The 23,846-nt window shown below is 33.1% G+C and overlaps 3 protein-coding genes across 3 annotated transcripts; 2 read left to right on the top strand and 1 right to left on the bottom strand.

Moving 5' to 3' along the window:
• Nucleotides 1-6,944: 6,944 nt before the first annotated feature.
• LOC141604681 (zinc finger protein AZF1) lies at nt 6,945-8,713 on the top strand. The gene has a single exon (XM_074423133.1). It carries the CDS (start codon nt 7,430-7,432, stop codon nt 8,246-8,248), a length of 819 nt encoding a protein of 272 aa, XP_074279234.1. The 5' UTR covers nt 6,945-7,429; the 3' UTR covers nt 8,249-8,713.
• Nucleotides 8,714-9,876: 1,163 nt separating this feature from the next.
• Nucleotides 9,877-10,350, top strand: LOC141606957 (kxDL motif-containing protein LO9-177-like). Its single transcript, XM_074426338.1, has one exon. It carries the CDS (start codon nt 9,877-9,879, stop codon nt 10,348-10,350), a length of 474 nt encoding a protein of 157 aa, XP_074282439.1.
• Nucleotides 10,351-17,628: 7,278 nt separating this feature from the next.
• On the bottom strand, nt 17,629-19,604 carry LOC141606956 (uncharacterized). Its single transcript, XM_074426337.1, has 4 exons — nt 19,149-19,604; nt 18,354-18,656; nt 18,079-18,144; nt 17,629-17,739 (listed from the first exon to the last, which is right to left on the bottom strand). Exons 1-4 carry the CDS (start codon nt 19,602-19,604, stop codon nt 17,629-17,631), a joined length of 936 nt encoding a protein of 311 aa, XP_074282438.1.
• Nucleotides 19,605-23,846: the final 4,242 nt, after the last annotated feature.

The following is a 23,846-nucleotide window of genomic DNA, read 5'->3' as shown; positions in this document are numbered from 1 at the left end:
ATACAATTTTTCCATGAATTTGTAAGCGGTCTCTTAATAACTTTATTGTGAGACCATCTCTCAGGCGACCTATATATTCGTCAAGGTAAACATGCATCTGGCGGGTCTGGTGGAGCTAGACCTGGAACCGGCCCAAGGTAAGGTCGAGGGTGGGTCTAGGTTCTGAAACGTTTAAATAACGAAAACGTAAAGAATTGGATCAAAACTGATGACATAATAAAAAAACGGAATTATTTTTTCACATACAAATTTTACTCTTTCACATACATTTTTTTCATAAACTTTCCATATCATACCCTTTTTATCTAAACCTAATCAAAATAATTATACATACCCTTTTCCCTAAAATTGAATCTAATGTGAATTAATTTGTTGTTTACCAATTTTTAATATTGTTGAAAAAATTCATTTGCTTCTTATGCACAAACATTTGCAAAAGGAATCAGTCCTTGGTCATGTCTTCTTCGCCAAACTTCTCGTTAGTTTGAATAATCATTTGCTTTGTCAATGAACTCCACATAGCATTTCTTTGGATTCATTTTCTTGTTATGTATACATATGAAAACTTACATCTGTTGTTTTGGTTGTGTATCTAGGACGGCTGATTATGTGGTGCAATTGGGTGTGAGACGGCTCAGAGTGGGTGGTGCGTTTGGGAGCCAGGACGACTTGAGCCTAGATTGGGTGCGAGTGAGTGGTCAGGTTGTTGGTTGTGAAGGGCGGTGGTCAGGTGGTGGTGGTGAAGGAGATGAGGGGACAAAAAAAAATAAGTAGATCGGGAATGAAAAAAATGATGAGGGTAAAATTATAAAAAGTGTATGTGAAAGAGTAAAATATGTGTGTGAAAAAGCACGTCTTTAGAAAAAAAGTACTCCAATGTTATTATTATTATTATTATTATTATTATTGGCAATTTGTAAGGGACGTGGGCAAACAAACAATGGTGGCAAAATTAAGCATTAAGCATACCCTGCAAATAAGGGACACAGGTTACGAAAGAAAATGTAATTTAATTTCCATGTACTCCAATATGTTTTATATTATAAAATTTTGGTAATTTCGAAAACTTTATGAATTGCATGTTTGTGCTTTATGGGTGTGGCTTTCATACCCCCAAAATTAAGGTCACTCTAACTGATCATTCACCCACTCCAGGTATAATTTCATTGTCGCTTCAATTAAAAGTTACCTATAAATTTAATTTATAAAATTAATAAAACTAATAAAATTGATAAATAGTTTGGCTCTTTGTACTTTTTTGTCTAGTGTTGGAGTTAAGCCTTTTAGAAAGTGTGCTCATGCTCTTTTATCTACTAGTAGTTTGTTTGTACTTTTCTAGTCTTGTTCCACAATTGTCCAAGATAAGTGAGATATTATTGTTGATGGTATAGTTATGAACCATGTTATTCAGACTCGTTTAGAAGGAATCGAAATGGATGTTTGTAAGATTGAAAAATAGACTCGACTTTTCTGATAGAAAATTTGTTTATATTGGCTTAAAATGAGGTGCTTAGTTGTCAGATGCATCTCCAATTGTCGAGTGGACAATGGTATGCGAGAAAATAAGTAGAATCAAAGTAACATAGGTTATGTCTGTTTGGTAAACGTCATATTATAATTTAATAAAAAATAAAAGATGAAAGAGGGCCAGACATGGACCAACCCTAGGGTCAGACGTGAGCACCCCACATCCAGCCCAAGGCTTGGATGTGCACTATTCACGTCCAAGCCTAGGGCTAAGTGCTCACGCTTAACCATAGGGCTGGACGTGCACCATTCACGTCCGTTTAGAGCATGTCCAAGCCCAGGCTTGGACGTGAGCACCGTTTTTTTAAAGGTTCCATCTTTTAAATGTCGTTAAATAACAATTAAATATTACTAATTAACGTCGTCGTTGTTTAGCTCATTGGTTGACATAATGAAAACCGTCTTAATTAGAAATTGCAAAACTCGTAGCAAAACGATTTCTTGATTACGTTGTCGTCATGTTTAAAACCGTCTAATTATTAATCTGAGAATTGTTGAGTGATAACTAAAGTACAATCGCGAGGCCTTAGAACCTGTGGCTCTGATACCAGATGTTGGGAAAAGGGAGCAGAGCACACAAACACACAGTTTTTTTTTTAAACCCGCCTTTTTTTGAAATTTCTAATTTAAATTTAATTTAGAAAAAGGTTAGAGAAAGTGTAAAGTGGAACGTTATGAGAGTGAAAAGTTGGAAATTCAATAATGTGTCGACGTTATTTAGTATGCCCTTTAAATTCCTAGTTTGGCCCAACATAAAGCCCAAATCTTTGTGGCCCACAACGAGAGAGAATGGGTTTCGTTTTTCAACCTTTGTGTATAACTCAAGAGTACTAACATTACTACATGGCCCATTACAACTTGGGCCATTTAACTAAGGAATAACAAAAAATTTCAAATAAAATCATTATACACGTGCTGACATGCATTATGCATATTTTCATGTAACACCCTAACTCAAATCTTTAATTTTAAGTCGTTATCAAGATTCAAGGGTAGTTAGCTATGATATTGCACTTTGTCGGTGTAACTCATACTTTCAATCTATTTATACATTTAATCATATCATGACTATCTTCAATTGATGGAAAATCATCTAATTTGTAAAGTATTACCATTCAACGATCTTCAAATAGTCACAAATACTATTCTACAACCTGTACAACCAACATATATCTAACTGAATTTATTTGTAATTTTATTGAGTTTTCTTAAAGTTTATTTTTTTATACTTAATGGACGTGTTCATAAACTTTATGATATAACTCAAATGTTTTAAAACAAAACTCAAAATTTTTAATGCAAAACTCAGATTCTACACCGCCACTAGTTGTATAGTCTATTAACTGTAAAATAGTAACGTTTATATTTGATTCATTTACTATTTATATGTAAATAACACTCCTCCAAATTATTCATTTATTTAGCTTTTTTATTTTTTTATAAACGGTATAATAGAATGTAAATAAATAAATGCGACGGAGGAATAAACATATATTACGTGTCCACTGTCTTGTAGAAAAGTGTTAGCTAAGTTAGGTTCACTAACTTGACGAATGCCATTACGTGGCAAACAAAGGATGTTTCTCACATCTTCTACAAACTTTGCAAAGTGAACCAAAACGGCACATAATGTGTTGTCCAAAATACCAAAACTAGCAAGAAAAACATGCAATTACTACTATATACAAATAAAGAAATTAAAATTGGATAACTATGAATATATATATATATATATATACATGGAATAGTATCTATTGTAGGTTATTGCGTAGAAAAGTCGGTCTAATTTGCCGACTTTGATGACACGTTTATAAAACTTTCAATTGAATCTCCATCTCCATCTCCTACGGTGGATAAATATCACAAAAAGAATAACTATAAAGAGAGAAAAAAAATGTCATATTATTATTTTTGGTTAAAGAATATACGTATTCGCTTTCTTAATCAGAAGGGTATACCATGCATTATTTAGTTCCCGACTTCAGTGAAATATTCACTAGACTGATATTTCTAAGTTAGGCAATCGGTCAAAATTGAGTCGATCTGAATGACGGTCCGAATAATCCGATTTGTACTTGACTTGAATGCCCGATACTAGAATTGAGGACCAGAATTTAACCCAACCCAGTATGAGCCGGCCCATATATTTATTATTGTACTCTAATAATTATCCTTAAATAACATGATAATAATTGAGGTATTGAGCCGGTTCAACCCACCCGAAGTTATTGCAAACCCAAAATTTTCCTGACCCAAACTAATTAACCCAACCTACTACAGACCACTGATTGATCAATTTACCAAATCTAGCAGTAATTGGATTATACATCCGATGTATTACCACCAATTGCTTAGTTTTTGAGTATTATAATAAAGTTTTCGAGTTTTGTTTTAAAGTTTATGAGTTCATTCAATTAGACATTACGCTCAAAAAATTACAATATAACTCAAAAATATTACATATAAACTCAGTTAAATTTGAGTTTTGAAGGCAAAAAATTAAAATGTAACTTATAAACTTTAAAAAGCTCGGGAAAAATACACATAAGCTCAAAAACTAATAAGGTCTGAGGTAGTACATCCGATGTATGTTCCTATTTCTCCCAAATATAGTGATCACCTCATACTCTCACAGTGTCGGATTTAGTGGGAGTTAAAAGTTTCAAATTTATTCAATAACATTACTTGTTCACCGCATTTGAATTTTCTGCTAGGTAAACCTTAAATCCAAGTTCCGCCACTATACTCTCATATCCCATATCAATGTGGTATGAAGGGAAGAAAGTATGTCGATCAAGAAATATTGCACCCTACTTTGCATTGTTTACTGTTTATTGAAATCGTCAGCAGTTATCCACTAATGATGTCAACATTATAACCAATAATAACAGAAAGATATATAAAGAAAAAAGAAAAAAGAGCAGAAAACAGTTGGAGGAGTTGGCAAGTTGAAGTCCAAGTTGGTTTGTTTGCCAAACAATTGATCAACTACCACAATATGGACTGTGCTTATTAAACGCCTAATTAATAAATTAATTAAACTATATAATATATCATGTGGTCATATTATTAGGCAGGTCCAAAGTCTCCTAATTGCTCTTACTCTTCCACACCTTCATAAGTCAATTTAGCTTACCACTCCCACTAAATAGTAAATACTACTCCTATGGCTACATACACCACACCAGAAATAACATTATACCTCTGGTGGTACAATAACATCATATAACCAAGTTATATCTTATCGAGCTTATGTGTATTTTTTTTGAGCTTTTTTAAAGTTAATTTTTTTTATATTTAAGTGAGTAAGTTCATAAATTTTATGCTATAACTCGACTTCTTTAAAACAAAACTCGAAAACTTTATTATATAGCTTGGATTCTAGAGCATACAACTGGGTACCAACTGGTTGTAGGATCTATTAACTGCTACCTACAACATAGACTAATCAAAATCAACCTACAAACAAAATGATATTGTGTTAGGATATTTTGCAAATCCATTAAATAGAAATCGAACTAAGCTAAAATAAGAAATTTCAGTTGGACGAATTACTAATGTAAGCTAGGAAAAAAATCGAAAATTCAACTAAAAACTTTCATTTCTTCATTGTTCAGCGCATGCAGCTGTCTGTACTAGCCCCTAGCTCCGTCACTGTATACCGGTAACATAGATTTCTTATTATTAGCAAATTAGTGTACTAGTCACTAGATATTACAAACACTACTAATCAAAATGAATTTTTATATTAATTAAAATATTTTTTTCTAACGTGTGCCTAATAACTAAAGACTAAAGTCTATTTTCAGATACTAGGAATAATGTATAAGTTTTGTCTTTTTGCACAAAAACTGAACCAAAAAATACAGTAACAAAATAGAATTGGAATGATATAAACAGAATTAGACTAAAGAAAATAACAAAATTGAATTGAAATGATATAAATCGAGTTGATTAAGTAAAAAAAAGTATTTCACTTCGTCGTGTTCTATAATAAAATTTAAATATAACTAGGTTAATATTAATATATGCATGTTAAAACTTAAAAGCTTTTGAGCCAAAAATTTATAACCTTACAATAAAAATTGCATGAAATTGTCGTAATTTACAAGGTTGGAATATTCTCATTTTGCCTTTATTTCTGGAAGTATACTAAACAGATAGATAGATACTTGGAACAAGGTCAGCTAAAAGTACAAGGCAAAAGGCGGCATATAATGAACTGTTGTTGCTTAAAACACATGAACAATCAACAACAAAAATGACGAAAATACCCCTGGACTAATGCAAATGGCGGCTTTCTTATAATTTTTGGGGGAACGCGTTTAGGGTATAATTGTATAAAGTACCTAATTATTGACTTGGAAATGGTCAGTCCATTCTAATGTACTAAAATACCAAGTTCATGTATACTCACATTTTGTTGTACCTTTACTTCGTTTTGTGGGGTCATTCTTTGTATCATTGACCGACCTTGGCCATCAAGAAAAGTCTCAAAATACTCTCTACTTGCCCCTCAAGTAAATTGCTTAGTTAGTACCTCCTACACACTACTAGTCTACTAGTCCACTAATATACGGATAGTGATCGGACGTTACTGGATGGTATCGAGATTTAATATTACCGTTATATGGCTATGCGCCTGTACTGTGTATTTAAGAGGTGATATTGGCTTACTGAGATTCTGTACCATTCGGTAATACCATCTTTACTACTATAGGGACAGTGATCGGGATGGTATCGAGATTTGATATCATCTTTATGTACAATACAATGTAATTGAGGGGTAATATTGACTTACTGATCGAGATTTCGTATCACTCGATAATACCATCTTTACTTTATTAGGATTATCTTAAACCTTGATTAGTTCTTATCTTCCAAGTAAAAGAGGTTGACCATTAATGTAAACACAAGGATTAGAAATTTCTATGATAAATTATAAAAATTCAAGTTGATTATGTACATGTGTGTGTGAAGGTTCTATGGTCAAAATTGGTGAAGTGATAATTTACAATGAATTTAGAGACGGTATAAATTGGTTACCTACTCACTTTATCACTTATTAATTTGAAATTATAAATAAATAAATAAATTATCAGGTCATTCACCAAACAAATTCCAAAAATTCACATGAATTACTTAAGAGTAGTTAACTGTCGAGTATGTGGTTTTCATATTGGTGATCAATTACAGGCAATATATTAGAATAACCGATTATTTTATTTAACAAATACGGAGTACATATTAGAAAAAACCGAGTAATTAAATATCTTTGAAAATACATAGGATAAACATTAGAAGCAAGCCACCATGCATTCATGCATCATCAACCAACACCACTTACTTAATCTAGTCTATTTTCCTAAACGTGTTCAACTATATCACCACCATTCCACACCCACACACTCCCACACTCTTTCCTACTACTTTCCCTTCACACTATTCTTAGCTCACTCACATACAACAACACAACATGTCCCAACTCAATTAGAACACTTCCACCCTTCTTTCCCTAATATTCTACCCAAAAGACACTTAAAAAATCCCTTCAAAATATATTCATTATTATTAAGTTGGCTACTTTCTCACCACTTGTCACGCAACTTCCGTTACCTTCCCTTTTCTTAACCAAATCTCCAAATTCCCGTCTCCTTATATATACCTCCTTCACTCGTACCCAACTCACTCAATTCATTCTTCGAACAACAACTACTACTACTGCTACTGCTAAGGCGAATTCTAAAAAATTAGAACCACCAAAATCAAAACCAAAACCAAAATCCACTCAATTCATTCTTTTTCTAATCGTGTCGAAAACAACTGTTACTACTGCTACTGCTGCTGCTACTACTACGAGTAATCAAGAGTTATAGAACAAAGAGTATTGTCAATACTTGCAATGGCACTAGAAGCATTAAACTCACCAACAACACCACACACCATGACCCATGCACCATTATTCGAACCTGAATCGACCCGACTCAATAATCAAAAGTCGCTCGACCATTGGGTTAAGAAGAAACGGTCAAAGCGTCCTCGTCAAGAAACCGCCTCGTCTTCCTCCACCGTCACTGACACCGCCGTGACCGAAGAAGAGTATCTTGCCTTCTGCTTACTTATGCTTGCTCAAGGCTCCACCACCTCTACCACCACCACCGCCGCCGCAACCACCACCGCGACCGCCGCCGCGTACAAGTGTTCGGTTTGCGGAAAAGGGTTCGGGTCGTACCAAGCTCTCGGCGGTCACAAGGCCAGCCACCGCCGGCCGGCGACCGACGACGACAAAACCACCACCGTCACCGCCACAACCACCGCTTCCGCCGCCGCGACCACCGCCGTAGCCACCGTCACCGGTGGCGGGAAGAGTCACGAGTGTTCGATATGCCACAAGCGGTTTCCGACCGGCCAAGCGTTGGGAGGACATAAGCGGTGTCATTACGAAGGGGTTATAGGAGGCGGTGCGGCGAAAAGCGGAAGCGGTAGCGGTGTTGTGACGGCATCAGAAGGGATAGGGTCGTCGGTAAGTATGAGTCAAAGTTCCGCTTCCGCACAGCGGAACTTTGACTTGAACATGCCCGCGTTGCCCGAGTTTTTGTCCGTTGACTTTTTGAAATCAAGAAATTATCAATCCTTTGTCAATTCTAGGGATGAAGAGGTTGAAAGTCCGCATCCTTTGAAGAAGTCTCGTCTTTCGTTGATCGCTCCACAACAATTTTGAAGTCGATTCGGAATTAATAAGAAGTCGGGTTTTTGATTCAGGATACATTTTAGAAAAATCGATATTTATATAATTTGCTTATATAGTAGGTGGAAATTGGGGGATTTGTGATTTTTTTTTGTTTTTTTTAGTTATGGGTTAGTTTTTGTGAATTTTTTAGTTATGGGTTTGAGGTGGTTAGTTTAGTAGGTTTCGGTGGCGACTAAGTGAGTAAGTGGTCTAGTGTAGTGGGCTCACTGCTAACGTGAAACACCTTATCTTTCGTAGGAGTAACATTAACATTCACTAGAAGTGTTGCCGTAACGGTAATGTTGATGTTTCTACGAATATGAAAAACGACGAAGGTATCGAGTAGAAAAATTCTAAAAAGTTATATGTGATGAGAGGTATTTATGAATAAATGTATCTCATCTCTTTTGATTCGAGTTTAGATTAATCTTGAACATTATTTGGTAGAATTTTGTTCAAATTGAATCCTCCAATTCAACCCCTACTTTAGAAAATAATATTCACGAGTCATCCTGTCCATTTAACCCATCGATATAGAGACAACATTTTCAAAGCGTTACGAAGGCCCATCCCAAACCCACTAGTCCGTAGCTAAAAAAAATCAACTTGAACCATACTGGTACAGACTTCCGACTCAAACCCACATATCATCGACCTCAGAAACCCAATTGGTTGAGTCTTGAGTGAATGTTCATCAGTTTATTGCTTCCGATCCACTTTTTATTGTAAGTTCTTATGAATTTTATGCCCATTTTTTTTAAAAAAATTTACTTCTTATTGTTTTCTATTTGGATTGTTGATTCCTTGGTATTAGACCCAAGAATAAATTGAGTTTTAGTATTAGTGGCGGAACCATGATTTTTAGTTACGAAGTTAAAAATATTTAGGTGGACCAAATGGTAATGCAATATAGGGAACTTCCACGAGGCGACCTTCCCTGCTAGCCCCTAAGTAGTTTTGCCATGGTCGGATGTAGGTAGATCTGACAAAAGCAACCCGACCTGAAATGACCGACCCGAGACCCGAACTACTTTACCCGAATATGACCCGCAACCCGAATTGACCAGACCCGAAAATGACCCGACAAAACATAATTATCATTGAACGGAAAAAACTGAAATGATTTTTCTCTCATTCGTTGACCCGAAAATGACCCGACCCGAACAACCCGAAACAAACCCAAAATTCCCTGACCCGACCCGAATTAACCCGAAATCAATGAGAGACCCGAACTAACCAGACCCGATTAACCCGTTTGCCAGGTCTAGATGTAGGTAGCCTTACCCTCATGTCTTGAAAACAAAAAGAAGTTGTTTCTGACTAACTAGTACTGAAACCTGTGATGCTAATTGGATTAACAAACTCGTATTTGATGATACGAGTAGAATAGAAATTCTACCAAGTCATTTTGCTATCACATTGAAATTGGAATAAAGTGAGAGTAGAATGCTGTTTCGAAAGAATGTTAAACTGAAAATCGGTCAGGATCTGTTTCTGGCTTAATGTCAGTCCTGTTCCTGGTTTGCCGGGGCATTCTACGCCCTGACCTGCCTATTCTCGGGTATATTTTAGTCCGATTACCTTGACTGTGTGAATGTGTGATCAAAACATTCGCTAATATGGACTTAGGCTTAGCAAATTCTCGCGCAGTTATCATTTGGTGGTTTTTAAGTTCGGAGATGGGAGAGTCAGAGAAGGATGCAATACAGGCCGCGTCCAATGAAATTTCTAATGAAATGAAGTCTCTTGTAAATAAGGAAGCTATCGAGAAGCTGAAGCAAACACAACACCTAATTCTGGGAAGATTGCAGGACAGCAATGCAGTACTATCTCATTTCAACGAACATTCCGAAGATTGTTTCACTGATGTCATTGCAGACTTCACGAAAAACACCCGGATTTTGAAAACAATGAAGACAGACCTTGATCATATATTTCTCAAACTAAGGAGCATGAAAGCTAAGGTTGCGGCTACTTATCCTGATGCGTTTCCAAATGAATCTTCTGAAGTGATTGATACAGGCCTGACCTTACAAAAAAATGGGGGCGAACATCTTACGAAACCAGTTAGTAACTTATCGAGAGAAAAGTAAGGTACGTGAAATTTTGGTCAAATAAGCTACTTTGACCAAATAAGGTACCTGAAATGCATTAACAAAGTTCAGTTGTAAGAAGCCAGGCGTGCGTTATCCATCCAAGTTCCTATCCCATGTCGAGAAAATACTATGTTTATCGGGTGTATGTGTACCATTTCATCGCACATCCAAATTAATTAATAAGAAAATTGGAATTTGTTATATTGCCCATAAATAACTGAAGAAGATCTAAGAAGGTTGGTTTCATAGACGAGATATACATTGCCATGCTACCCCCAAAGTGACAAAGTGCCTAGAGCCTAGAGGTGATTATGGCCGGGGCTAATACCCAAAATACAGCCCGTTTATGTGAGTTGGGCTGGACCATGCTACATGTGTCATGTGTGGGGCTCTTTTTAGCCCAAATCCAACCCAAATGGATTGGATTGGGCTTTAGGGCTTAAATGGCCTTTTCGGGTCCTTAGATTTATAACTTATCGAATACCTTAAATATCGTCCATTATTACCTTAAATAATGCAGTTTTTGAAATTTCACATTGGTTTATAGAGTATTAATCCCCCTTATACTAAAAGAATAAGAAAACTGAAAATTTTCCCGCCTAAATTCTTTTAGCTAGAAATTGGGCCTAACTTTATCTAGATACGTATTGGACCTAATATATGACTTTTATATATGTCATAGTATCTTAACAAACACCGCAACTTTTATAGTTGGGCCAAATGTATTTTATTCATCATTATCTCATTAGTCCAAAATATGTATCTTAAATATCGTAAATTTTATATTTAAAACGTATGCATATTTTACTCATATTATTAAAATCAGTGTGTGCTTTTCACTTTTTTATTCTTTAAATTTTTTACACCGTTTAAATTGTTACTCCGTATATTGTAACAAAAATTATAAAAATAGTTATATGTTTCAAATGCATAAAAATAAGCATAAGTTTTTGTAATTAAACTAAAAATCTTATTTTTTTAATCATAAACTTATTTTGAGTAAAAATGTAAAATTCGTTCTATTTTAATTCTTAGTATTTTTACACATTAATAGTTGTAGATAATTAAAAATAAAATTCAAAGTTCATTTATATATTATTATTATTAGCTCTAATTGTTCAGTTCTTTACACACAACAATCTAAAATACCGTGCATTCGCACGGGCTTTATACTAGTTAATACTAGTTATTTTTTAGACATATGTCAAAGAAGTGGGCAAAATAAACGTTATTTTAATCGTTTATTAGAGGAGAAGGTTGTAGAGAAGACCCAACGAAGAAGGTTGATATCATTTTCCGTTAGCTAGATGCGTAGAAATTAAAGGTGATAATGAGATGAGACAGGCCGCGAGCTGTTCGGGCTCGGCTTGGCCAAAGCCTGGCTCGAGCTCGGGCTCGACTCGATAACTTAACGATTCAAGCTGAGCTAATGTCCGCTCGGCTCCAAAAGTTCGCGAGCCGCTCGAACTTGTGTGATCAGGTAATATTTGGACTTATTTTATATAAATATTAAGGGTTTTTCTACATGGTACCCTTGTATTTTTTCGAATTCCACGTGGTACCCCTCGTTTTTTAAAAACATCCGTGGTACCCCTAAACTTAATGAAAACATCTTAAAATACCGGAAATGCTCTTATCCACCTCATTTAAATGTTTAGTTTACGCATTTTTGATTGATTTTTTGGCAATAATTTGTCATGTCATTAACATAAATATCATTTACTCAATCGTAAACATGTTTTCTATACAAAATTTAACTGTTTAAAAACTTGATTTTTAGTAGCTTGGGTATTTTAAGAACATTTTACCAAGTTTAGAGATATCACCGATGTTTTTAAAATCCTAAGGGTACCACGTAGAATTCAAAAAAAATACAGGGATACCACGTAGTAGAAAAACCTAAATATTAATCATGATTATAACTTTGTATATAATTTCAAGTGTTTTCATTGATCTGCTCTATATTTTTATAATATCTTTGGAATAATGTTATTAAAAATATTGAAAGAAAAAAAAAATTATAAGTTAACAATTATATATAGATTCAAATTGAGCTTAAAGTTAGTCCGAGCTCACATTAAAGCTCGCCAATACATAATGAGCTCAATATTTTCAAGCTCGGGTGAGTTCGAGCTCGAGTTTTATTTTGTGAGCAGAAGCTGCAAGGTCAAGCTTGAGCTTGGCTCATTATAAGTTATAACCCATTCACCGCTAGTAGAAGTGATTAGAATTACAAGTATGATGAATAATTGAATACTACATTGTGAGAGTCATTGTTTTAAATTGTTATTTAAGAGGTAGTTAAGACTTATTGAGACTATAACTAAGCTTGCCTCTTAAGAATAATAGTCAATGTTGCATGAATTATTAGTTTAAATAATATAATTAATATCTCATTATTATCATTATTATCATTAGGTGGTTAATCCCCCCCTTTTTAATCAAAAAAAAAGTTATAATTTAATCTCATTAAGATTAGTTAGTTTAATTAATGCCTCAATATGATAACTTAGTTAAATTGATATTTCATAATTCTTCGATTTTGACATTGAAAAAAAGGAGTGCGACTAACACAGCTAAAGCACCCACTGATGATAATGCATGCAAAGAGTCATACAACAATCATTGTTAAGATTGCATGGATCATTTTTTTAGTTTAATACATAGATAAATTAGTAATTAGTATAGAAGTGAAAAATGAATATCAATGGAGTACTGTATTATCATACTTAATTGTAATATAATGTACGACACATTTCCTCCATTTTCTTATTTTTTTTCCAATCTCAAAAACGGAAATTAAGGCTCCGTTTGGCAAGGCATTTCAGGTACCTGATTTGGTCAAAGTAGCTTATTTGACCAAAATTTCAGGTACCTTATTTTTTTATAAGCGTTTGGCAACTAACTTATTTAACCAAATAAGCTACCTGAAATGAAATGATACCTATAGTAGCATTTGAGATTTCAGGTACCTGATTTGATTTAATTTTCCGTTTTTAACCCTTAAATTTATACTATTAAATAATTATTATATCCTTTTACGTCATTTCATCAAAATCAGTTACCTTTTCAGTTAGTTTGCCAAACACTTTTTTATATAATCAGCTACCTTATCAGTTCTTAATTTTCAGCTACCTTGTCAGTTACCTTTTCGATCAGATTTCAGTTAGCTTTTCAGTTTTCAGCTACCTTTTCAGGTTTCAGCTACATTTTCAGTTAGTTTTACCAAACAGAACCTTAACTGTGTTTTTCAATGTATATAATTTGTGAAAGATGTTTTTTGGGAAAATGAAGGAAATGATATTTCGTAAGAGTTAAATAAAAAGGGAATAAGCAATATGTAAAAGAGTGGTTAAGTATTCTATAAAAATTTCTAAGTAATTGCGAAATTTTTGAACCCGGCTAGATACAAAGATTATTTTCTACACTAGACTCGAGACACAAGAAATTTGAAGATAGCTACAAATTTAAGGTTAAACTAATGTAAATTAAAATGAATATAAAATGTGGTTAGATGGTCTGTATTATGCATTTATGCTTATACATCTCATATAATGATAACGATAATTTATATGCATAAATTATTTTATAACTATAGTACATAATTGGGTAGAATTATATTGTAAGTACATAAGAGCAAAATTATAAAAATAGTCAAAATTAAATAAAAATTTAGGCATGGGTAACAAGGATATATTTATACATAAGAGATTAAGAGCATATTAATAGGGAGAGAATGTTGGACGGTGTTGACTTAGATTTTTAATGCATTAATTCGTGAAACTCATCCATAATCATGGACGATTACAATAATTTTTATCTTTGCTATCGTCTTTTTTAAGTAGTGATACTTGTACTACTTGTGAGCCAAGTACCATGAACAACGTACTAATCATAGTAAAGACAAAATTGAACTCGTTCATCTAATGAGAGCCTTGAGAATTCGAGTTGGAATGAACCAGTAGCGGATTCTGAAATAAAGATAACACATTAAAATTTAAATATTTAATTTTAGGTATGAATGTAAATGATCACTACCAAGTTAAGAAAGGTCGAGTGACTATTTATTCACTAAAATGTATATTGACTTAAATTGGTTAGGCATGTGTACGTTGGCCTCATCTGGACATAATTAACATCCTCCACAAATTAGAGAGTTGGTAGAGAGTTGATTAACTCCGAATAATGAAGTTTTAAACTTTTAATCAAAACTCTAGTATTTTTCCGTAAATTACATACTGTCCTAAAAATTTCATCTATCGTTTAGCTCCCTGTAATTGCAAATGTTGGTTTTTCTTCTATATGTCGAATAGGTTGCAATAGCAGAGCCAAGATTTTCGACGAGTGAACATGTCATCATAAAATAAATTTTAGAAAAATCTAATTTAATTAATATTTTGAAATTTTCATTTTCAACCAGGACAAGCGCACTTGCTAACTCTAATTTCATTTTATTTATGATCAGTACAAAGTCTTCTCTACTAAAATGTATATTGACTTAAATTGGTCAGGCAGGTGTTAGTCTTCTCTAGGCATAACTAAAATCCTCCACGAACCAAAGAGTTGGTAGATGAGTTGATTAACACTCAAAATAATGATTTTTTAAACTTTTAATCAAAACTCTAGTATTTTTCCGTAAATTACATATTGCCTTAAAAATTTCATCTATGGTTCAGCACTTTAGCTCCCTCTAATTGCAAATGTTGGTTTTTCTTCTATATGTCGAATAGGTTGCAATAGCAGAGCCAAGATTTTCGATGAGTGAACACGTCATCTTAAAATAAATTTTAAAAAAATCTAATTTAATTAATATTTTTAAATGTTTTGTTTTCAACCAGGATAAGCGCACTTGTTAACCCTAATCTGACCAATAAAAGGTTGGTAAACTAAGATTAAAAGTACTTGAAGACACAAGTCGTTGTCACATACATTATTATGTCCATGATTAGTTTGTTTAATTTATATAGTGTTGTTTTAACTACGTTTGTTACTATGATTAGTTTGACTTAATGAATTTTTAGTTTGACTTTTTAACAAACGAATGTAGCTAATGCATGGATATTGCAACTGTTACCAATAGAGACGACAATAATGTGACTACTATGGACTTAACAAAAATATGAGTACAAAAATTATCATTTCTTGATCAAGTAGTTGAATGAGAATAAAGTCATTCTTGATTCTTGAATCTTTAAATTAAATACGATTTCATGGATAATCGATGATCAAAGAAGTATATATGTATATGTATATGTATGTGTATATTAATATCTGTGGCATAAATAGTACTCAGTATAAGAAATTAAGGTGGCAGACGAGTTTAATTTGAAGTTTAAGATTTTGAGTAGGCAAAGTGATTTTCAATTAAATGAGATTTGACCAAACTAAAAATCTTTTTAGCTAAAACGAGTTAAAATTAAGTTCAAAATAACCTACTGCTACTCTATTTATATTTTATCAGGACTCATATTAGAGAGTATCGCATGTATTCTCATTTTCAAACAACACGAAGTCTCATTTCAGGTTAGGTTAAGAAGGATAAAATGTGAATATTTTTGATAAAGGTCATCATCTGTATGTTTATATTTAAAAAATGACAATTTTAATTAAAAATATTGTCTGAAATGAGAATTTATGTTCCAACATAAACTCAACTAAAAAAGAAGGGAGACTTCTATACAATTTGTTACTATGATTAGTTTGAGTTAATGAATTTTTAGTTTGACTTTGTACCAAACGAATGTAGCTAATGTATATGTGCATGGATATTGCAGGACTTACTACGGACTATTGGACTTAGCAAAACACATACAAAAAGCATCAATAATGCTTTATTTTGTAGTAGTTGAATGAGAAGAAAAAAAATCATTCTTCATTCTTGAATCTTTAAATTAAATATGAGTTTCTGTATGGATAATCGATGATCCAAAAAGTATATATATATTACGAGTACTATATGAGTATATGAGATCACATGAACAATACTCCGTATAAGAAATCAAGAAGGTGAAAGATAGACAAGTTTAATCTGAAGGTTTGAGATTTGAGTAGCGAGCGAAGGATAATGGTGAGTTACGGTTAAGTTAACCGTGACTTGAACTAAATTATGGAGTACTACGTATTTAATATAACTAACTGAGTTAAAATTAAGTTTAAAATAACAGGGTTTTATTCCATTTATTTAATTTATTTTATCGAAATTTGAGAGTAATATTTGCATGCATCCTCATTTTCAAAGTAAAACCGACTAGAAAAGAAGGAGACTTCTATATATGCTATTATACAAAAATAATGATCGTGCGACAATATGGAGATTCCAATTTCCAAAGTGAGAAAAAAAAGCCACGTAAGTTTGAGAAATCAACATTATTCTTGTCCTAATCACTAGTAGTTGTGATGAACACAAGAATAGAACAAATAATAATGGAAAAATATTATGCATGCATGAATCATGCATGTAAATTAATCCGTATAACCTAAAAATAATTAATCCCTATACTACGCGTAGGTTACGTAGGCAAAGACCGTAGAAATGGTCGGCATTTCTTGTTTATGTTTTACATACATAAATTTATATATAGTAAATTAAATTAAATTGAATTGAAAGGTGTTTGTAAAGACGAAATTCCGAATTTATATTACCAGATTATATAGATTTTTAGTTTTTTTTCTTAAATATACTGCAATTTTTTTATCCGAGTTCTATGTAGTCAGGTCAATTAAATTCAGTTCAATTTATTCAAACTTTTCAGTTGAAGAGAATAAGGTATTTATCTAACAAGCAGACGTTACATAACTTAGCGATATTGAACTTATCAATCTTCGGATGTTAAAATTCGTACTCTCTTAAATCGGTCCACATTTTCATCTGTAGAAAATATTTATGATTTCGGAAGCAATTAATAATTCAATATTGAAATTCTATTATATAGGCAATATAATTACCGTGTCGCTACATTTCTTTTCTTTGATTTACATAAAATTATATTACATCGTTAAATCCAAGCTTTACATATGAATGGAAGTCTACAAATATAAACTCTCCAATTCTTCAATTAGCCTCGTCGATCCAATAATATATACTCCTTCCATCTCAATCATTTATTTACCTTTGATTAAAATACTCTTCATAAAGAATATAAATGATTGAGACGAAAAGATTATGGACTATTAATCAATCAATGTCCTCATTTACCTGTTTTTTTTTACTCTAGTAAATTAATAAACTGAACATCATGGTTAATTATTAACCAGATAGAAATTAATTAAATCAATCTAATTAATTTGTCTATTGTAGATTTGTGGGAGCATGCCTCCATAAACCGAGACGTCGAATCCGCTATAAGCCATCGGAGCGTACATCCATAGATCATCCGAGCTCAAGAGCTGCAAAATCAACGACGAATTCAAAAATCCATCATTATTATTCGTCATAAAATATTCGCAAATTTTCATAAAATTACCCTACTCTCAAACTAAATTTTATATCGTCATTATATATTTACCCTTAACGTATTGTGACAATTTTATCGACTACATGACTCTTTTACTCAGTGACGATTTTTTATATCGTTAGTGATCATTTGACGATATATCATTTTCGTCCCAATTTAGTATGGTCTCATTAAATATGTCACGATCATTAGTACCTTACTAATTAAATATTCTCATAATTAATTTCAAATAATAATAATAATCATGAAAGAGTTTAATTTAACAACTTACCCTAATTTGTAACTGCAAAAACTTCACATAATTAAATGCCTCTTCCAACATTGTACTAATATCAACCTGCAAAAATTACCAAGGTAACCCTCTTTAATAACATTAACAAAATATAATTATCGTGTAAAACAATTTTACCGTGTGAGACAGTCATTTTATAAACAAAAACAATCATTTATTTATATAGTAATAAATGAGTGTTTAACCAATAAAAAACCCGTCTCACAGTAAAACAGTCTTATTCTATAATTTACGTAAAATTATTTAGTGCATACCTTTGTGCCATTAGGAACAAGGCCTTGTAAAATTCTAAGTCTCTCATTAATTCTCCTCCTCCTCCTCCTTGCATAAAGACTTTGAGGATCAGTTGCTTCTCCTCTACTTGCTCTTTTCTTTCCTTTTGTAGTGGTAATCAATGATTTACTCGAGTCTGAGTCCTCTGTCTCATTCAAATCATCCTCAGAGTTGTCGCAACCTAAGCTAGCTCCTTTTCCAACTTCCAACTCTTTTTCATCGGGTTCAGTTCGAGTTGGGTCTTCTTTACCCTTTGATTGAGCCTTGTTCTTTTTGTTCTGAGCCTGAAAATTTAAGCCAAATTTTGAAAAGTTAATTTTAAGAACGTCGAAATTAAATTTACTTCAATTATACTATTAGTATATAAAATGTACTCCTTCCGTTCCAGTGATATGTTTACACTTCCTTTATTTCCCTCTTACAAAATAAAGGAAGTGTAAACATATCACTGCAAGAGAGACTATATATTAATGTATTAATAATAAGATCATTATTGAACTACAAATATATTAATTACTATTAGTAATGCATAAGGTCGTTGATGCATGTTACATGAATACATGGTACGTAGACAACACAATCGTAATATTTTAGTTCATTTTTACTATTCGGTTTATCCAGTCATAAAAATAAAGTTTTTTAGTAAGATGCAGCTAGCTTAGCTGATGGCTGATGCAGATGTCAGCTAGCTTAGCTTGTAAAGTCATGAAAAATAATATTCATGACCTGAGTTTAAAACCCGTCAGCAGAAGTAAGGTAAGAGTAACAGTACTTACAGCTTTACAAGTACGTCCCTTCTTCTTAGGAGTGTCCAATCGACACACACTAACTTCTTCATCGACCCTCCTCTTCAAACAAACTTCATTACTTAGAGTTGATGGGTTACTCGAGTTATTAGAAACATTATAATTCTCCATTGGAACAAAGCTCGACTCCACATTTTCAGTCGAAATGATTTCATTTCTAGCAGAGTCGACAAACATTAACCCGAACAACCCATCATTCTCTCCATTCACCGGGACATCAAAACACAATGAAATATCATTGGATTCAGAAGAATCCATATAATTACAATAATCTTGTTCATACATCAAATTTTCACCATAATTTTGGCTAGTTTGAAAATTAGGGCAATTATTTCCCACAAGTAAATCATCAAATGAAAAATCGGGTTGTTCTTCGACCGAAAGAAGCTTACATATTGATTCCCATTCTCCATCAAAATAACCCATCATTGTTTGCATTCTTTGAATTAAATTGTGTATTTATTTTTATTTTTTTGTGAGAAAAATAGAGAAAATAAAATGTTGAATTTGTATTAATTTGCATGATGACAAGAAGTGAGTTTGTTAACATATTTATACCATAATGTTGAAGAGAATGTTCAAAGATTTGAGATCATTATCATATTATTTTGTTGTTCTAATCATTGAATTATTATTATTACTGTATTATTTTTTGTGTGTGTACAATTGATGATCATTTGGGAGTCTTTTGTGGGACCTTATAGCAGGCCAAATGACAACTCATAGGTGGCCCAAGTTCAAGCTATCTTGAACATTAGAATATTTGTAACTGTTAGACCATCCCCAAGCAGAGGTCGCGCTAATTAGGTCGCGACTCGGTTTTACTCTTATTCCCACTTTATTTATCTTGACCTACTTTTATCCTCCCAAGCAAAAAAGGTCACGACCTAGGTCATCAACCCAATCATTTTCCATTTCCCAATCATTTCCCTCATTCTCTACCCCACTTTTCTCTCTTTTTTATTGTTTATTAATTCTTCCACCAATAGAAATGCTACACATACAAGGTCACAAAAGTGGTCAATTTGTAACACAATGGTCACAAATTGACCTTGAATGGAAGAAGGTCACAAATTAAGAACACAAGGTCACAAATTAGCATTCTTAATAGGGTTTTTTATCAAACACAACCTTTAAAAAACTTTTTTTTCCAAACACAACCTTTAAAAAAAAAGTTTGTGAAACACAACCTTTAATAAATTTTTTTTTTGTTAAACACAACATTTTGGCTAGAATTTGAACACTTGCAATAGAGTGACTTTAAGTCAATATTTGAGGTTGCAAACGAGGTCGATTTGAGGTGTTCTTATACTCTTTGGAAAGGTGGGACTACAAACTTTCCAGGCGTTACCAATACGGTGGTGATAGGCGGCCTTATGTGGGGTCTATTGGTGTGTAAAGTAAGGTTGGTCAATGAGTGAATTGGAGGTAAAAACAAATAAGAAAAACACCAATTCACTCCTTAATCAGCCTTACTTTACACACCAATAGACCTAATATAAGGCCACCTATCACCACCGTATTGATAACGCCTGGAAAGCTTGTACTCCCACCTTTCCAACGAGGTTAAAAACACCTCAAACCGACCTCGTTTACTATCTCAAACCTCGACTGTAAGTCACCCCATTGCAAGTGTTCAAATTCTAACCAAAATGTCGTGTTTAACAAAAATAATTTTATTAAAGGTTGTGTTTCACAAACTTTTTTTTTAAAGGTGGTGTTTGGAAAAAAAAGTTTTTTAAAGGTTGTGTTTGACAAAAAACCCTTCTTAATATTGTCATTAGCATAACCCAACAAGGTCACGACCTAGTTTGTGACCTTGCTTGGGGATGGTCTTAGTTAGTTGTCTAGGAAGGTCAATTTACAAGTTGAAATATGTAGTAAAATTTTGTAATCTTTGTGTTGGGAAAGAGGAGCAAATTAATTACTCAGACTCGGTTTGAAGTAGATGATAGGAAATATACTATCATTTCGATGTCTTAAGACCATACTCAGTTACTCCATAAGTTTTTTTTGTGGAATAATGCCTTGAATCTGTTAGTTGACGCTTAGAACGACTATCAGTCTATCATGGGGGTCTCTGATTAGGGTTTTCCTAATAATTTGTTTGGGTTATTATGGTTCTGTTTATGGACTTGGCATAATTCTGATTAGGTTGTAAGGAGTTTTCTATATATACTATTTTTGTCTTGCCCTAACAGTTATGTATATTATTATAACTTATGTAATCTGAATCCAAAATCTGTAATTCCTGAGAATCAATAAAACATCTTTCCCTTCTGCCACTAGATACAGTTATTACATGCATCGATAGTGAATCATGTAAAGCCGTATTATCTATTTTGCATGTTTAATTTGTTATTTATGTTTTAGTTAATCTTTCTCGTATCTGTTATATATAACATCTTATATCTTCCTATCACAAACTAATATAGCTAGTGAAGATAAATGCAAAGTAATTTATTAGACCAACAAATACCATAATGGGTAGAACGTGAGTAGTCAATATTACATAAAATAATAATAACAAAGGAATAAAATGAATTGGAGTTGAAGAGGAACTAGCTAGAAGATCAAACAAATAAGTGGATGAAATGAAAACTATATAGTATAAAAAAGATTTCATCTAAAATTATCACACGATGAGACATTACGAATCATAAAATTTGATCTGTTAATTGGTTAGAGAACAAAGATAAAAGATTATTATTCTAGTTTATTGCATTATCTACCACAAATTTCACAATTTTGACATGCATACATGCATTGTGTGTTAAGGTACAGAATATATATACGGAATAATTGTTAATCATGTACGTAATTTTCTTAAAAACATTGAGTTCATGGCTCTTCATGGGATTAATAATTATATTACATGTTGTTGTACATATATACACTAGTCAACTTGATGTTTTTTTGAGTTCATATTTGGGTTCCTAAATTATGGGTCATAACTCATTTTTGTGTATGTAATATGTTGTCTCTTATGTGTTTATTTTATGGCCATATAAAACAAAAGTACAAAACCTTTTTTTATTTTCTAAGCAAGTAGGAGTTTTAACAGTAAGTAGATTATATATCCAATATACTACCACCAATTCTATAAAGTTTCTGAGCTCATTTATTTAAACATTAAACTCAAAAAATTACAATAAAACTCGAAAACATTACATACATTAACTTATAATTAGCTTTAATAAGCTCATAAAAAATAATACATATGCTAAAAACAAATGAAACCGAATGGACCATGGATTAAATTTTGCTTTCCACAAGATATTATGCATGTAAGTAGGGGTGTTAATGAGACGAGACAGCTCGCGAGCAACTTGAGATCAGCTCAGTCAAAGCTCTGTCAAAGTAAGGCTCGTGCGAGCTCGACTCGGGTTTGGGCTCTGATGGAGAGCATAACGAGTCAAGCCGAGCAAACGCTGGCTCGACTCGAAAAGCTCGCGAGCAGCTCGAACATGTGTGATTAGGTAAGATATTGCTCATATGTTGTAAAAATATTTTATCATAATTATATCTTTGTATCATACATACCAAGTTTGGTCTGATTCGTTCGTTACATGACCGGCTTAATGAACACCCTTAAATAGGACAAACTTATAGTCCCTCAGTTCCGATCATTTGTTTAACTTTTCTATATTTGGTTGTTTCATTCATTTGTTTACCTTTTTATATGAGAAATGTTTTTGAACGGTAATTTGATCATTCACATTATCTATTCATGTCCACTTGTCATTCAATAACAATATCCACAAATTGTCCCCTTCTTTGTCCTTGATTTTTTGCGCCAAAATCAAAGATAAACAAAAGACCGAGACAGAGGGAGTATAATTCAATATTTCAATATATTGCACACCACATTAAAAAAAAAAAAAAAAAAAAAAAAAAAAAAAAAAAAAAAAAAAGTGGTTATACGGTGATTTTGACACATCATACTTAGGGTTGGACATTTGGTCGGGCCGGGCTGGGACGGGGTAGGTTGTGATGTTGTAACCCAAGCAGGCACAACACTGACTAGGGGGCGGGCTTCGGGATGGTAATGGATCGGGTTTTGCAAGATCCAAACCCTATCCACTAACTTAGTGGATCACCGATCCATATCCAAAATTTAAAAATCCATATCCAATCCATTATAATTTTTTCGAATCCATTCCCGGTCCACCATATAATCCAAAACCCGATCCAAAACTTGATAAGAATTTCATTTTATATGACAAAATTGAAATTTCAAGTACGATAAAGCCTAAATTTTGAAAAATATCGAATTGGATCGGGTAGTATGAATGGATCGGGTTTTACAATAGTGGATTTGGATATGGGTTTTTATATAGTGGATCATGTATGGATTATTAAGAGTTAGGTTTGGATCGGTTTCTTCGGTTCGGATCGGTTTCTTCGGTTCGGTTCTGTTCGGTCTCGGTTCGGTTTGGGCCATATTTGTCATCCCTAGGCGGGCTGTACTAGCTCCCTATTGTGTGGCCCATGGCCGACATTTTTTTTTACCGGGTCAGGGTAGTCTGGGCAAGAAATCTTCGGTCCTGGGCTCCTGGCGCAACCCAAAAGTGCGGGTCGCGCCGAGACAGACCGAACTGGCCCGCATTGTTTTCCAGCTTTATTCATTCAATATCGTATATATACGGATACCATATATTCGATAAA

The sequence above is a fragment of the Silene latifolia genome, chromosome 10 (genome assembly GCF_048544455.1).
Source record: "Silene latifolia isolate original U9 population chromosome 10, ASM4854445v1, whole genome shotgun sequence".
NCBI classification, from domain to species: domain Eukaryota; kingdom Viridiplantae; phylum Streptophyta; class Magnoliopsida; order Caryophyllales; family Caryophyllaceae; genus Silene; species Silene latifolia.
This window is presented reverse-complemented; position numbering and strand designations above follow the sequence as displayed.

Coding starts and splice junctions, on each gene's coding strand:
- LOC141604681 (XM_074423133.1), top strand. CDS start 7,430: ATGGCACTAGAAGCATTAAACTCACCAACAACACCACACACCATGACC.
- LOC141606957 (XM_074426338.1), top strand. CDS start 9,877: ATGGACTTAGGCTTAGCAAATTCTCGCGCAGTTATCATTTGGTGGTTT.
- LOC141606956 (XM_074426337.1), bottom strand. CDS start 19,604: ATGGGTTATTTTGATGGAGAATGGGAATCAATATGTAAGCTTCTTTCG. Junction 18,657..19,148: donor AGGGACGTACTTGTAAAGCT/GTAAGTACTGTT, acceptor TTAAATTTTCAG/GCTCAGAACAAAAAGAACAA. Junction 18,145..18,353: donor TTGTTCCTAATGGCACAAAG/GTATGCACTAAA, acceptor TAATTTTTGCAG/GTTGATATTAGTACAATGTT.